This window comes from Phaseolus vulgaris, chromosome 11 (assembly GCF_000499845.2).
Source record: "Phaseolus vulgaris cultivar G19833 chromosome 11, P. vulgaris v2.0, whole genome shotgun sequence".
Taxonomy (NCBI): domain Eukaryota; kingdom Viridiplantae; phylum Streptophyta; class Magnoliopsida; order Fabales; family Fabaceae; genus Phaseolus; species Phaseolus vulgaris.
This window is the reverse complement of record NC_023749.2, coordinates 12,724,237-12,739,066: the sequence shown is the minus strand read 5'-3', so window position 1 is coordinate 12,739,066 and position 14,830 is coordinate 12,724,237. Positions and strand designations below refer to the sequence as shown.

The 14,830-nt window shown below is 31.7% G+C and overlaps 1 protein-coding gene across 1 annotated transcript; it reads left to right on the top strand.

Moving 5' to 3' along the window:
* Positions 1–8,078: 8,078 nt before the first annotated feature.
* On the top strand, positions 8,079–11,547 carry LOC137834526 (uncharacterized). Its single transcript, XM_068642555.1, has 7 exons — positions 8,079–8,992; positions 9,140–9,312; positions 9,682–10,037; positions 10,153–10,271; positions 10,352–10,666; positions 10,712–10,844; positions 10,921–11,547. Exons 1-7 carry the CDS (start codon positions 8,079–8,081, stop codon positions 11,545–11,547), a joined length of 2,637 nt encoding a protein of 878 aa, XP_068498656.1.
* The last annotated feature ends 3,283 nt before the right edge of the window (positions 11,548–14,830 follow it).

Sequence of the window (14,830 nt, the reverse complement as noted above, 5' to 3'; positions counted from 1 at the left end):
CTTCTCAACTCATGTAAGTGTCTCATATGACCAAATGAACATCTCAAAGTATTCTTTTAGGTGAATCTATTGGGGTTCTCTTTGTAAAGGTATGGACAAATAGCATACTTCATTTTCCTCACATTAAAAGGTGATTTTTTTTTGGAAAAAGAATCTATTTGTATTACTGGACTTTTATGTTATCTTAGTTGTATTGATAACTTTAATTTTGTTGTTGCTACTCTGCACTTGCACACTTAATTTTTTCTGGTTTTATGCTTTTATGGTTATGCAGAAACTTGCTCTTTGAGTGTGCTTTGTGGTTTTGTTTTATACACTCCCTTAGTCTATTTGTGAAGACAAATAGGGGGAGAATCTGTGGTTTATGTGTTGTAATTTATGCAGTATATGGTGTGTTTAAATCTGCTTTGAATTGCTCCCGCCATAGCTTTGATTCACACCATGATTCTGCTGTCAATGTTGTCACGCACACTGGTTTTCTCTTCTTCTTTTTTTCTACACATGTATATGCATTTCTGTGTGTGCCTCATGGAATTGGTTTTTATCCTGTTGCTATGTATGCTTGGTATATGCATAATTTCTGTTTTGCAGGACCTATAAAATTCAAACACTACAACACAAGCTAACCTGGGATTTGTCTTCATCAAATAGGGGGAGATTGTTGAACAAGGAGCTTTGATGTCTCCAAATCCAAGAGGAATGCTTGAAGATCTTTGTTGCTAGTTCTTTATGTGTGTCTAGTAGTCTTTGAATTGCTAATCCACTCTTTATGATGATCCAAGGTTAATTGAATCTTAATCCTTTTGAAAAATATGTGTTTTCTAAAAAGTGTGTGATGGAAGAGGCCCCAGCACCAACCCTTTTAGAGGCCACCAAAATGCTACATTGAGGCAACCACTAGAGTTATAATCAAAGAGGAGTCAAGAGGACACATTTTACATGTCATAAACTCTAGTGTGTAATACCTTTTTACGTTTTGTCAAGTAGCATAGTTTAAATCTTTTTGTAATTAGGATGAATTTTGGCTCCTAAAAACCAACCTAAGTTAGATTAGGGTTTCTAGAAACTCCTAAACTAACTTAGGCCGGTCACTTTAGGCCTTTAGGCAACCCATGAGACACACCATGTCACGCTTGCCATGTGTGCTCTCATTTAGGCGCCAACTTCATTTCATTTTGTTTACATTTCCCTTTCATTTGACTTTTCATTTTCGACCTCCAAGTCCTATATAAGAAGAGCTTGGGTTGCTGAAATTGTAAGATTAATTTAATATTGAAATGCTGCCAAAATTGTGTCATTCTCATTCCTTGCCTAAACTCTCTTAGGAATAGGCTTTTAATCTTCAAACCTTCACCTACAAAGGGAGTTGGCCGAACCACTCCTACTCCTCCTACTTCTCATGCACCTCCAAGGCTATCACAACTCTTAGGAAAGCCTTGTTCCACCATCAATCCATGGAGCTTCCGCATTTATCAACAAAAATTGCAAGAAAGGAGACACAAATCCATCATTTGGTATCATGAGCATAGGTTCTACAAGAGCTAAGTGTCTTCTCCTATTTTTGTGTTTGTGTTCTTCTTATTTCTGTGTTGTTCATCATTTTGTTCATGTTGTCTTGCTGTTTTTCGCTTTTTAATTTGATTTAGTTTCTGCTTTAAGAAATTCAATCGGTACAAAATGTTCAAATTGTTCTTGAACTTCTTATTTTCATATTTTGTGTAGGAATCTATTTGAAATTGTGTTGTTGTTTTAATTTTAGGTTGTTTGAGTCTTGTTTGAAATTTTGTTCGGTTCATATGTGTTGGAGAAGTGACTAGGGTTTGTAGGTGCGGCAACTCCAGCACTCTCCTCTGCAGCATTCTCCGTCAAATCAAATCCTTTTACCATGGATGAACAAACCGAGAAGGCGTTTCTGAAGCAACCAAAAGTGTTCCTCAGCTCGAAGAAAACTGGGAAGGGGAAGAGACCTGGCAAAGGGGGTAACCGTTTTTGGAAATCCATCTAAAAACATTCATCTTAACCCTAAGATTTGAGCAACGAAATCTGGTTCCCACGCTCCAATGTCTTCACGAGCAATCGCTGTTGTGATGCTTCTTTTGCCACTGATGATGACAAGTTCAGTGGCCATACCGAGCCCCATAGAGGAGTGCCTGAGGCAACGACTGAATCCTGCGCCTCCACCACCGCTGGATTCGGAACTCTATGGACTCTTCGATTTCAATCGCATTGTATGCAAAGACATGTTTCATGGTATCAGAGCCATTTCGATCCTATCCTAGCGAGTATTTGTTGGGTTTATCAGACCATCACCCATAATATGTTATCCCACGCACGAGCTTTTATCTATCACTCTCGGCGTGAGGGGGTACATCGACTAGAGATAAGGACATTTCATTGTATATAAGTGGGTGCAAACCTCAACCCTATGAACCGGTTTTATGGGGTTGAGTTAGGCTTAAAGTTCACTTTCTAATATGGTATTAGAGCCATTTCGAGCCTATCCTAGCGAGTGTTTGTGTTGGGCCTATCGTGCCACCCGCTATCGGACCACCCATAATATATAGTCCCACGCACGAGTTGGCAGTCTCGGCGTGAGGGGGGGTGTGTTGGAGATCCCACATCGACTAGAGATTAGAGTCTTTCATTATATATAAAGTGGGTGCAAACCTCAACCCTATGAGCTGATTTTATGAGGTTGAGTTAGGCTTAAAGCCCACTTCTTAACAATATTCTTTGGTTTTGAGTCATTTTATTTTCTGAATCCTTTGATGTTTTGTCTAGTCATGTATTTCCTAAATTTGTCATCAAATCTTTGTTGTGCTGAATTTGTTGATAATTTTGGTTTCTTGATTTAATTTGAGTCCAGATTTATATTTCTGTGTTTCTTGATCCTTTGGTGCATTTTTATTTTATTTTGAGTTCATATTTGTATGCTAGTTCCATACAAATTCATATACATCTACTCCATTGTGTTTTTGAAGTTTCTTATTCTGTTTTTTTTAAATTCCAGAATTAGGACTCCTCTATTTTTCAAATTCTGCACTGGCTGTTTTTTGTTATGAAATTTTAATACGTTGAAGAAAAATTCTGAAAATCTGGATTAATACAGTTTGATGTGTTAGAAAATCAAGAAAAAATTAATCAGATGAGAAGACAAAATAGAAAAAAAAATGATAAATAAAATAAGAAAAAAGTGCATTATGGCGCCAAAATATACGGTAGTTGGACAGTTATTTTGAAAAATTTATCACAATTATTTGGTGCATGTTTTTGGTGTGATTCCAGCGCCAAAAGTTTGCTAAGACATTGAATCGTTTGTGGTTAAATTTTCAGAAGCAAATTCAAAATAGCCAGCTCAGCATAAATATTTTAAGCCACGCATTCTGAACCTTAATTTTCCAGTAGTGCTGTTTTGGTTTTTCAAATCAATTCTAGTGCCATTCTTTAGATTCCTTTTGTGTGCCATCCTTTATTGAGTGCCTATTTTTATTTGCTTGTCCAATACCATTATAAACTCTTTCTAAGTTGTGTCACATAATTCAAATCCATTTGCTGTGGTACTGTTTTAAAATTTAATTTGTTTCTTGCTTTCTAAATTCAATTGTTTTTGTGGTGGATAAATTGTTGGTGGATAAATTCAATTGGTGCTTGTTAAGTAGAATTGTTTTTGTGGTAACACTACCTCTACTTAGTAGGTACTGTTTTGGAGAATTTAATTGCCTATTCATAAGAGGTTAAGGCAAGGGGCAGCAGCAAACACAAATACAAATACCCAAACACATACACTTTGAAGGACACAACAAAGAAAAGCAATTACAAGCCAAAGGAATGCATAGTATAGAAAGCTGAAATTTAATTTGTGCAATTCAATTTCTTTGTATTTCTTTGAGTTGTAATTTCATTTAACCTTTATTTAATTAGTGGATTAATCACGTGTAGACGGTGAGTGTGTCTTCAAAGGCTCAAAGTGTCTAGAAGCCTCACCTAGGAAACGTCTAGTTTAAAGCTTTGTAGATTAGCAATATTTAATTGTGCTTAGCTAGTTTGCTTTACGTTAACTACTTGTATAGCTTTGCTTAATTGTTTACGTTAGTTACTTGCTTAGCTTTGATTAATTACTTTGCTTGTTAATTGCTTTGCATTGTTTTATTTTGCATAAAATTTGACTTTTCATTCCTCATTGTGACTAAGTAATTTACTTAGAAAAAGAATTGTGTGAAGTTTTTTAGGGATAGTTTTTAGCAAGGAAAGACTTGGTACTTAAGAAGTCCTAGTAACTCACCTCTCTTTCCTGGAAAGCTACCTTCACTACTTTCCTTTTCTTTCTTGAAGTAAAATACTTTTAAACACAATTCTTTAGTCATGTCAACTCACTCTTCTAAATCTAATGAAAGTGATATAAAGTCCATCAAATCTCTTTTAAAACAATTAGCCAAGAACTTTCAATCATTCTCATATAGACAATTGGAAAATGAGGTACAAATCAAAGAGTTGGAAATGACTAAAGAAAAGGGTATTATCAACCATCAAATCATACGTTCTCATGCATCTATTTCTCAAGATCATGATTCTTTTGGGGAGGAAAGCCTTAGGATAAATGAGTATTATCAACCACCCCGTAGGAGAACTAGAAGAGATAGAAGATAAAGTAGGAAATAATGAAAAACCGAACAGAAAAAGGAAATTAATGAAACTGCATCGAACAGAAACAAGAAACAATGCTGGAAACAGAAAACTAATCGGTACAAATGAAAGGAAACAACAAGCAAAGCTAATCTACCGAATGGAATTGAAAGAACATGAAGGAAGAACACTTATAGAAGGAGTTTGCTGGATTTTGAGAATTGGAAGAACACTTCACGCCACTTGATTCCTTGATCCAAGATAAGTGATGGAGTGCCGCCACTTGAAGCTCACCGTTGCTCACAAGATAAGGCAAAGGAGGAAGAAGACTCAAGACTCACAATTTCTCTCCAAATTTGAGTATAGTCTCTCTACTATAAAATTCCAATCTGAATTTTACAAGCTAAGCACCTTTATTTATAGTCTAGAGGTGCTGAAAAATAGGTGGGAAATTTCAAATAAACTCATTTGAAATTCCCACCAAAAACAAGTCACATGGAAGGTGTGACCTTTTTCTACTATGACACCTCCCAAAAACTACACCTACACCACTCTCCTAAGTCACATGGGAAATGTGACTTTATTTTACATTTTCACACTCCTTTATTTAATAACCACACCTCCTAAAACTATACAAGAGTATTTCAAAGCTTGGCCTTGCCCCTCATGGGATAGACTTGGGCTCTTTGGCTTTGGCCTTCTTGGGCTTGGGCTTTTGGGCTTGGGCCTCATCTTTTGCAAAGACTAATAAGAAGAACTTTAAATCCTTTGGCCCTTGTCCCTTTCTTCTATTGATAACATCTTTTTGATTCTCATCATCTTCTCAACACAAAACCATGTCTGCACCCTATTCATTCCTTCCACTTTGACTACTTTTCTTCCTTCTATAACTGCAATTTTAATATTGTTTATATCGTGAGAGGTGAATTTCTTTGTTGTAACTAATTTGGTGTGCGATCATTGTAGTTACTTGCTTTTCGGTGTTTGAAAAGACCTTGATTCCAGTGTTTCGTGATGGAAGCCAAACATAGACCAAATTGAGATGAAGATGTTTGGGCGAAAAAGTTGTTTGTAGAATCACAACAACATTTACAATGGAAATGTACATGCTACCAATATTACCGAGATTGGTCTTTCCATTTTATGGTGTAAAGTAGATTCACTTTTACTTTTACATATTATTATTTTGTTAAAAATTTATATATTTTAAATATTCACTCAAATAAAGAAATACATGATGCAGAATAACTATATATAATCATGCTATGTTGTTGTCTGATACTGTGATTGGAGACATGTGTTTATTTTTTATTTATCTTAATACATTGCATTTATCTTACTAAACTTTTGGCTTAAGGGGAATGTAAAGTACTTGCTTGGTGGCTTAGGACCATTCATAGCATATCTCATTCTGGTTTGCGAAATTATGCAATTAAAGGTAAATGGTGAACAATGATGGAGCATCAAAGTTCCAATTCTATTATCTCTTCCAAGTCAAGGACTTTATACCGATATCAATTTCCTAAGATATTTCATTTTTATTTTAAGCAATGGTAGACCAACTTAGAAAATTTTGTCCCTTCACTACAAGAAAATGATTGAATGACAACTAATTTAGAAACCAAAAATAAATAGTTTCTATAGTAACTAATTTAGATACCATTTTATAAACTAAAAATTATTGGTTACTAAAATGGTATCTATTATTAATAAAAGTTATAATATAATTAGATACTATATTTTTTATAGTTAAAAATAAAAATAAAAAAAAGTTTTTTATAGAAACCAATTTTTTAGTCTCTTGCTAAAATGTAAATGGAAACCATTATTTTAGTCCCTTTTAATCTATTTTAGAAACTAATTTTTGGCCTCTAAAAATAATAAAAGTAATCATATAATTAGATACTTAAATTTTTAGTCACTATTATTTAAATTTAAATACTAATTTTGAACTAATTAAATTTTATAAAATTAATTATTAATTCTTAATTTATAAAATATTTTAAATTGATATGAATAAATTTACTAATTTATTAATTTTAGTTTAATATTAAAATAATTAATATCAATTTAGAAATTACATTTAAAATAATATTTTAATTTTATTTAAATATAAAATTAAATTAATATTTAAATTAAATTTTATAAAATTAATTATTAATTTAATTTAATTTTTTTAAAATTTGAGAGAATAGGTTGCAGGGTTGTAGGGTTTGAATTTCAAACTCTTTCTTTCTCTTTATTTCTACATTTTCCATTCATCTCTAACTCTCATCTAACAGTAACATATTCTGCAATCCGAATTGTACCCTGCGACGGCAACGTTCCCGACCAGAACACGTGACGACAACCCTGCGACGCGACGGGAACGCATGACAACAACCCTACGACGGGAACGCGCAACGGAAGCACACCCTGCGACAGTAACACGCTCTGCGAAAACGACGCTTCTCTGCTCAGAAGGAGGCTCTATTCTTGCTCTATTGTAAGTTTCAATTCGTGCTCCATTCTCGCTCTGTATTTTTTAATTTTAAGGAGATATCATATTTGATTTTGAATATTTTATTTTCAATGTGAAGTACTTTGTTTGTTTCCTATGAGTTTTTGGTAAATCTCTATACTCACGGTACTATTTTCGTATGAGTCAATATAGTTAACTAGCCCTTAAGCAGCTTAAGTTATTCACAACCCAATCATTTTAAGACAATCATGTATATATTTTATCCTGTTCCTTGTTATTAAAAAGAATTAATTTTATTAAATTCCAATCATAGTATTATCTTTGTATTTTTTTAAGTTTTAACACAGATGATGCAATTCAACATGAATCCACATGTTTTAATAATTAATTTCTTATACTTCAATTTGCATGCCCTTCAATGATTAGTTTTTCTAAATTCTGTTTTTGGTGGTCAATTGGTTTTGATGTATTATTGTTACTGTTTTATACCTCCCTTTAAGTTTCACATAAGCTTTTTGAGAAAATTTTCCTAGATACATCTATGTTGTCTTGTTCTAGCAAATTATAAGCGAGGCAGTTTTCTGTCAACAGCTGCTACTATGAGCTTTGTTTTGTTTGAGAACTACCTTGATGATAGACATCATAGAATCAATACAAGTTTTTCCTTAGTATTATTTTTTTTTCTACATTAGTACAAGGTTTTTTCTACCTTGATGATAGACATCTTTTTCTTTTAGTCCGAGGCACACCTCTGGGGCTGCAAGTTTTCTTCAAGCGAAAAAAGGTTAGAAATTTTTTATTTTAGTCATTGTATGTTCATAGTTTAGGGAATATTTTATTGTTCTCAAATAAATTAAACAATGACAGATTATAAGACTTTCTTTTATAGTTGAATGATGCATTGTGTTATACGACAGACAAAATCGAAGTTGGATGTATGATAGATTTATGTCTGATAGAAGTGGATATAAAGATGCATTTTTAAAAGGAGTAGATGAATTTGTGTCCTATGCATGTGAAGAAACAATTGTCAAATGGAAAAATAAGGTGTCCTTGTTCTAAGTGCAAAAATCTAAAGTTCATCTATTTTGAAGAAGTTAAAGTTCATCTTTATAAGAAAGGATTCATTCCTGAATATTGGTATTGGACATGTCATGGAGAGAGTGACCCAAACATATGGATAGATACCAGTCCTGAGATTTTCAGTACAGAGGAAGGACACCTCAATAGATTTGAGAGCATGGTTTATGATGTTGTTGGTCTAGAGTATGAAATAGATCATGATCAAGAAATGGATGACACTCTAATTATGAATGAGACTCCAAACATAGAAGCCCAAAAGTTTTATGAACTATTAGATGCAGCCCAAAAACCATTATGGCCCGGATGTAATAATCACACTGAATTATCTTTTGTTGTTAGATTTTTGACAATTAAATCAGAGGGGAACATGTCTCAAAGATCTTGTGATCAAACATTAGCCCTTATGAAAGAGACACATCCTATTGGTAATCTTATTCCTAAAGATTTCTATAGGACCAAAAAACTAGTCTCAAAACTTGGCTTAACTGTAAAAAAAATTTATTGTTGTGTTGATGGTTGTATGTTATTTTACACTGATGAAGAAATGAAGTTAAAAGAATGTAGATTTTGTCACAAACCACGTTTTCATATACGAGGTGTTGGTAGAGATAAATACAAAGAGGTTCCTGTTAAAAGAATGCATTATTTACCTCTCATTCCTAGGGTTAAGAGATTATATGCCTCCATGAGTTCTGCTCCACATATGAAGTGGCATCATGAAAATAGACGAGAACCTGGCGTGTTGTGTCATCCATCCGATGGTGAAGCTTGGAAACATTTTGATAAAATGTATCCTGAATTTGCATTTGAACCAAGAAATGTAAGGTTAGCTTTATGTTCTGATGGTTTTTTACCTTTTAATAATTCGACTCCACCTTATTCTTGTTGGCCGGTAATTATCACTCCTTACAATCTTCCTCCAGAATTATGCATGACTACTCCTTTTATGTTTTTGACATTAATTATCCTTAGGCCACATAGTCTAAAGGGTAAAATTGATGTGTATTTGCAACCATTGATTGATGAGTTAAAACAATTATGGAATGGAGTGTTGATATATGATATTTCAAGAAAACAAAATTTTATGATGAAAGCTACATTAATGTGGACTATTAATGATTTTCCTGCATATGGAATGTTGTCGGGTTAGAGTACATCAGGGAGATTAGCATGTCCATACTATATGAACCAATCAAAGGCTTTTAGATTGAAAAGAGGTGGGAAAATTTCTTGGTTTGATTCTCATCGTCAATTTTTGCTTATGGACCATTCATTTAGAAGAAATAAGGATGCATTTTATAAAAATCGAATCGAAAAGTCTCAACCTCCAAATTTTTTTACTGTGAATGAATTGTGGGAACAAGTTTGTTTTTTCCCAAAAACAACTGAAGTTAGTCCTTGTATTTGTGATGAACATGGTGGGTCTCATAATTGGACAAAACAAAGCATCTTTTGGGAGTTGCCTTATTGGAAAACCAATTTGATAAGACATAATCTTGATGTAATGCATGTAGAGAAAAATGTCTTTGATAATGTCTTCAACACGGTGATGGATATAAAAAATAAGACCAAAGATAATGTTAAGGCGAGAATGGACTTGAAGGAATATTGTAAGAGAAGAGAACTAGAACTACAAGTTCAACCTAGTGGAAAAGTCTTAAAGCCTAAAGAAAAGTTTGTTTTGTCCAATGAACAAAAAAATATTGTTTACAAATGGATTAGTGAGATGAAAATGTCAGATGGGTATGCCTCAAATTTGCGTAGATGTGTAAACCTAAATCAGAGGAAGTTGTTTGGAATGAAAATTCACGATTGCCATGTGTTAATGGAGATGTTATTACCTATTGCTTTTCGTGCACTTCCCCATCAGGTGTGGAATCCTATAGCTAAATTAAGTAAGTTTTTTAAGGATTTGTGCTCAACAATTTTGAGAGTGGATGATTTGTTATTAATGGAAAAAAAACATCATCATTACGACCTGTAAGTTGGAACAAATATTTCCTCCTGAATTTTTCAATTCCATGGAGCATCTGCCTATTCATCTACCTTATGAAACTAGAGTGGGAGGTCCTGTTCAATACCGCTGGATGTATCCATTTGAGAGGTAATTGTTTACTTCATTTAATGCAGACAATTTTATATGTTAGTTATGAGTTTAGTAGTTAACATTATGATTTTGTATAGGTACTTGAATAAGTTGAAACGAATGGTTAAAAACAAATCCCATGTAGAGGGATCTATTTGTGAGGCATACTTAAGCTTGGAGACTTCTCATTTTTGTTCATATTATTTTGAGTCACATGTTCAATCAATGCGAACTAAAGTTGGTCAAAATGATTTTGGAGGTCAAAATGACACGAGCCAAAAAACTTTATCAGTTTTCAATCATGTTGGTCGTCTAGCAGGAACTTGTAAAAGTCATTATTTGAATGAGAAAGAGTTAGCTACTTTGCATTTGCATGTCCTGCTTAATTGTGAGGAAGTTCAGCCATATATTGAGTAAGTATTTTAATTTTATATCTCATTTATTTATTTTGTTAATAGTTTTAATGTATATAAGAATGTATACAATGAAAGACACTTTGTGCAATATTTGGAAGCATCTATTCCAAATATAAGTAGAATTGATATTGATGGGAGAATTGCATCTGAATTTCCATTTTGGTTTCAAACATATGTAAGTATTATACACTTTTCTTCTGAATAGTTTTATTAATTATGAAAAATAATGATTTTGGGATTGTTATTTATAGGTTCATGATAGAAATAACTTAGTACAAAATCAACATTTGCATCACTTGGCATTGGGCCCTCAAAAAAGGGTTCATACTTGGCCCATATACTTTGTCAATGGTTTCAAGTTTCACACGAAAGAATGGAGTATTGGTAAGAAAATAATCAACTGTGGAGTTTGTGTGAAGGATGATAATGAAAAATACTATTATGGTATTATCAAAGAGATTATGCAAATAGAATACTCAGGAGAACCAACCAAACAATTAGTGGTATTTAACTGTGAGTGGTTTGATAATACCATTAATCATGGTATAAAAGTTCAACCCCAATATGACATTGTGGAGGTTCATTGTCAAAGAAGATATTCAAATTTTGATCCTTTCATATTTGCAACAAATGCAATTCAAGTATATTATGTACCTTATCCAGAAAAAATAAAAGAAAAGGTTGATTGGTGGGTGGCTATTAAAACCAAACCAAGATGTACAGTTGATGATCGATATACATTAGAGGTTGCTTATCAAGAGTCAACAACTAACGTTAATATCACAACAAATGAGGAGCTACTTGGTCATTTGGTGGATGAAGACGAGTACGAGGAAATAGATGACGAAACACATTTTGAAACGTGCTTGGAATTATAAACAATTAGGCTCTATGAACAATTACTTGTCCTCTTTCTTGGCAGATTCTTGACAAGTCTTTTTTGCTTTATCTTGCATTGCCTGCTGCAATTTCACAAACTGAATTTCTTTTGCTGCTAGAGCTTGCTGAATGACTTGGATTTGGTCCTGGAATTTTTTGTCTTTTGAGTTCATCTACAAAATAGTATCAAAATGATCAGTCATAGAAAGATTTTTTATATCATACACATTTTGCATATTCATATCAAATTGATCAGTCATTGAAAGGTTAGAAAATATGTGAATGATTCTGGCTTTAGACACTTTTCTGTATTGGTATTCATTAATAATGTTACTTAGCAGCCATTCATTTAAGATAAATGGTTCTCTTGTGACTGGTTGGAAGTGTATTTGTCCATGAGCTGCGTCAGTTCATTTTCTAATTTTTATTATTTTCTCTCTCTCGAACTCTAAATGCATAATCTCCTTGTACTAGGACTTATGAGAACTATATATATATATGAAAAGAATGATAATAAAGAAACACATTTTGAAACATGCTTGGAATTATAAACAATTAGGTTCTATGAACAATTACTTGTCCTCTTTCTTGGCAGATTCTTGACAAGTCTTTTTTTTGCTTTTTCTTACATTGCCTGCTGCAATTTCACAAACTGAATTTCTTTTGCTGCTACAGCTTGCTGAATGACTTGGATTTGGTCCTGATTTTTTTTTTCTTCTGAGTTCATCAACAAAATAGTATCAGAATGATCAATCATAGAAGGATTTTTTACATCATACACATTTTGCATATTCATATCAAATTGATCAGTCATTGAAGGATTTTCTACATCATACAGATTTGTATATTCCACATCATACAGAGTAATATATGTTTGTTTTCTTGATCAATATTTTATTGATGTTAACAGGCAGAATTTACACGTAAATTTGAAGAATTAACACAAAGTGCATCTGTACAAGGAATTCCCCCCCCCCCCCCAAATGAGTTAGATGTCTGGTGTGATGTAGTTGGAACCAAGAATGGGAGGATATATGGTCTTGGAATGGAATCTACTGTTATTGGAGGTAGGTCTTACTACCTTGGCTCTCCTCAAATGGGTGGATACAAAGTCAAGAGCTTGATGAACTTAAAAGATATATGGAATTAGTTAAGAAAGAAAGAGATGAGCTTCAAATCAAAATTTTAAATATTGAGCAACTTTTTGAGAAAAACAATGCAATGATTCGACAATGGATGGATAACATTAATCGTTAATCAATGCCACCAAGTTTTGAGGAAACTCAAGATGAGGATGAAACACAAGCACCCAGTCAACCACTCAGTCCTTATCAATGTAATTTGTTACACTATTCTATATATATTTTTAAATTTCAATCTTGCTAATAAATTTAATTTTATATTTTTTTACAGGTAGATGATTATATAGAGGCTCTTCATGGAATAAAGTTCACACAAAAAAACGATAGATTAAGCTTTTTACTTTTCAAGCGCCTTATTTGAATAATTTGTAATGATTGGCAGCAACTCTTAGCTTCTACATTGCATAAAATTAATGAGCTTGTTTGAATCATTTTCAATGACAGCATAACTGTTGTTTGAATCATTTTCAATGACAGCATAGTTGTTGCTGCAGGATTATAATATGTGTCACTATCATGAGTTTTAAAGTCCTTTTATTCTTTTTTTTTATGCAGTTTTTTCCCAACTATGCCAATCTTTTTTGCTTCACTACTAGGAACTAAAACTATAGTTGGTAGAGGGTAGATAAAGTAAGAGTGAGTATGATAGTAGGTGCAGCTGTGTAAATTTTAATACTTGATACATCAAATGTATTGATTTTTATACTTGATAAATAAATAAATAAATAATAATAAAAATAATAAAATAATATTTTATAATAAATTATATTATTTAGAGACCAATATAGTGACCATTTTTTGGTATTTATATATTTGGTCACTAAATGAGTTTCTATATATTTTGGTCACTAAATTGGTTTAAATAAAATTGGTTGTTAATTTGGTTTTTATATAATTGGTCACTAAATTAGTTTCTATATATTTGGTCACTAAATTAGTTTCTACATATTTGGTCACTAAATTAGTTTCTACATATTTGGTCACTAAATTGGATTTTATTTAATGGTCACTAAATTGGTTTTTAAATTAGAATCTAAATTGGTATCTAAAATTAGCGACCATGATTTTAGCCACTTAAGACTATTAGTTTCTAAATTAGTTTCTAATTAAGTTAGTGACTAATTTTATCATTTTAGAAACCAAAAATTTAGTTTCTAAAAATACTTTTTCTTGTAGTGCTTCTTTTAGTCTTTGTGTGAGATAGATTTAATGATGAATGATTCATTTGCAACTTAATTCTAGTGAAAAATGGAAAAATAAAATATTACTCGCTAAGAGAAATTATCTTTATTATAACATTAAAGACATATCTTTATAAAGATTAATTATTTAAAATTTTCTTAAGTGGTTAATTATGATTAGTTATTTTTTAATATTTTATATTATAAAATGAGGGACTAAATTAATGTTTTAAAGCGTCAAGTTGTATAGGGACTAAAGTCATGTTTTTTCTAAATCCTATTAATAACAGGAACCAACATATACTAATAATTAAAATAAAAACACTAATGGAGCTTTTTTTTTTCTCATATATACTAATGCCTGAATCAGTAAAATATAGAATAAATAAATAGGTAAAACAAAAATAAATTGAATCACCGCTTCATCTTAATTATTAATGTCCATCCAATGTTTGTTGTGAAACTGAATTTTAAAATATTATTAATTAAATTAAATTTTATATTTAATTAAAATAAAAATAAATTGAATAATCAATTTTTATATTTGATTTCAATTTTTTTTTCTAAATCGAACTGATTTTATTAACAGTTTTACATATTATTTAATTTTATTTGAATAAATTTTATTTGAATTAAAATAAAACTAACTTAAATAATTGATTTTTATATTTGATTTGATTTTTTTTTTAAATCAAACTGATTTATTAATAATTTTAAATTTTCAATATGATCTTTAACATAATTATTATAAAATTAGTGAAAACACAAGTGTGAGAGCGTCTATATATCCATATTTTTAATTTTTTTTCATAAATTTATATGTATCTACATTCTATAATATTTGATATTTGACAATATTTTTGTATCTACATTATTTGATAACATAACACTCGGGTATCACATATTTAAAGACAATATCACTCTTTTGAAATCAGTTAAAAAAAATATTTTATAATATT

Coding starts and splice junctions, on each gene's coding strand:
- LOC137834526 (XM_068642555.1), top strand. CDS start 8,079: ATGAATTTGTGTCCTATGCATGTGAAGAAACAATTGTCAAATGGAAAA. Junction 8,993..9,139: donor TTTGAACCAAGAAATGTAAG/GTTAGCTTTATG, acceptor AATTATCCTTAG/GCCACATAGTCTAAAGGGTA. Junction 9,313..9,681: donor TGCATATGGAATGTTGTCGG/GTTAGAGTACAT, acceptor TAATGCATGTAG/AGAAAAATGTCTTTGATAAT.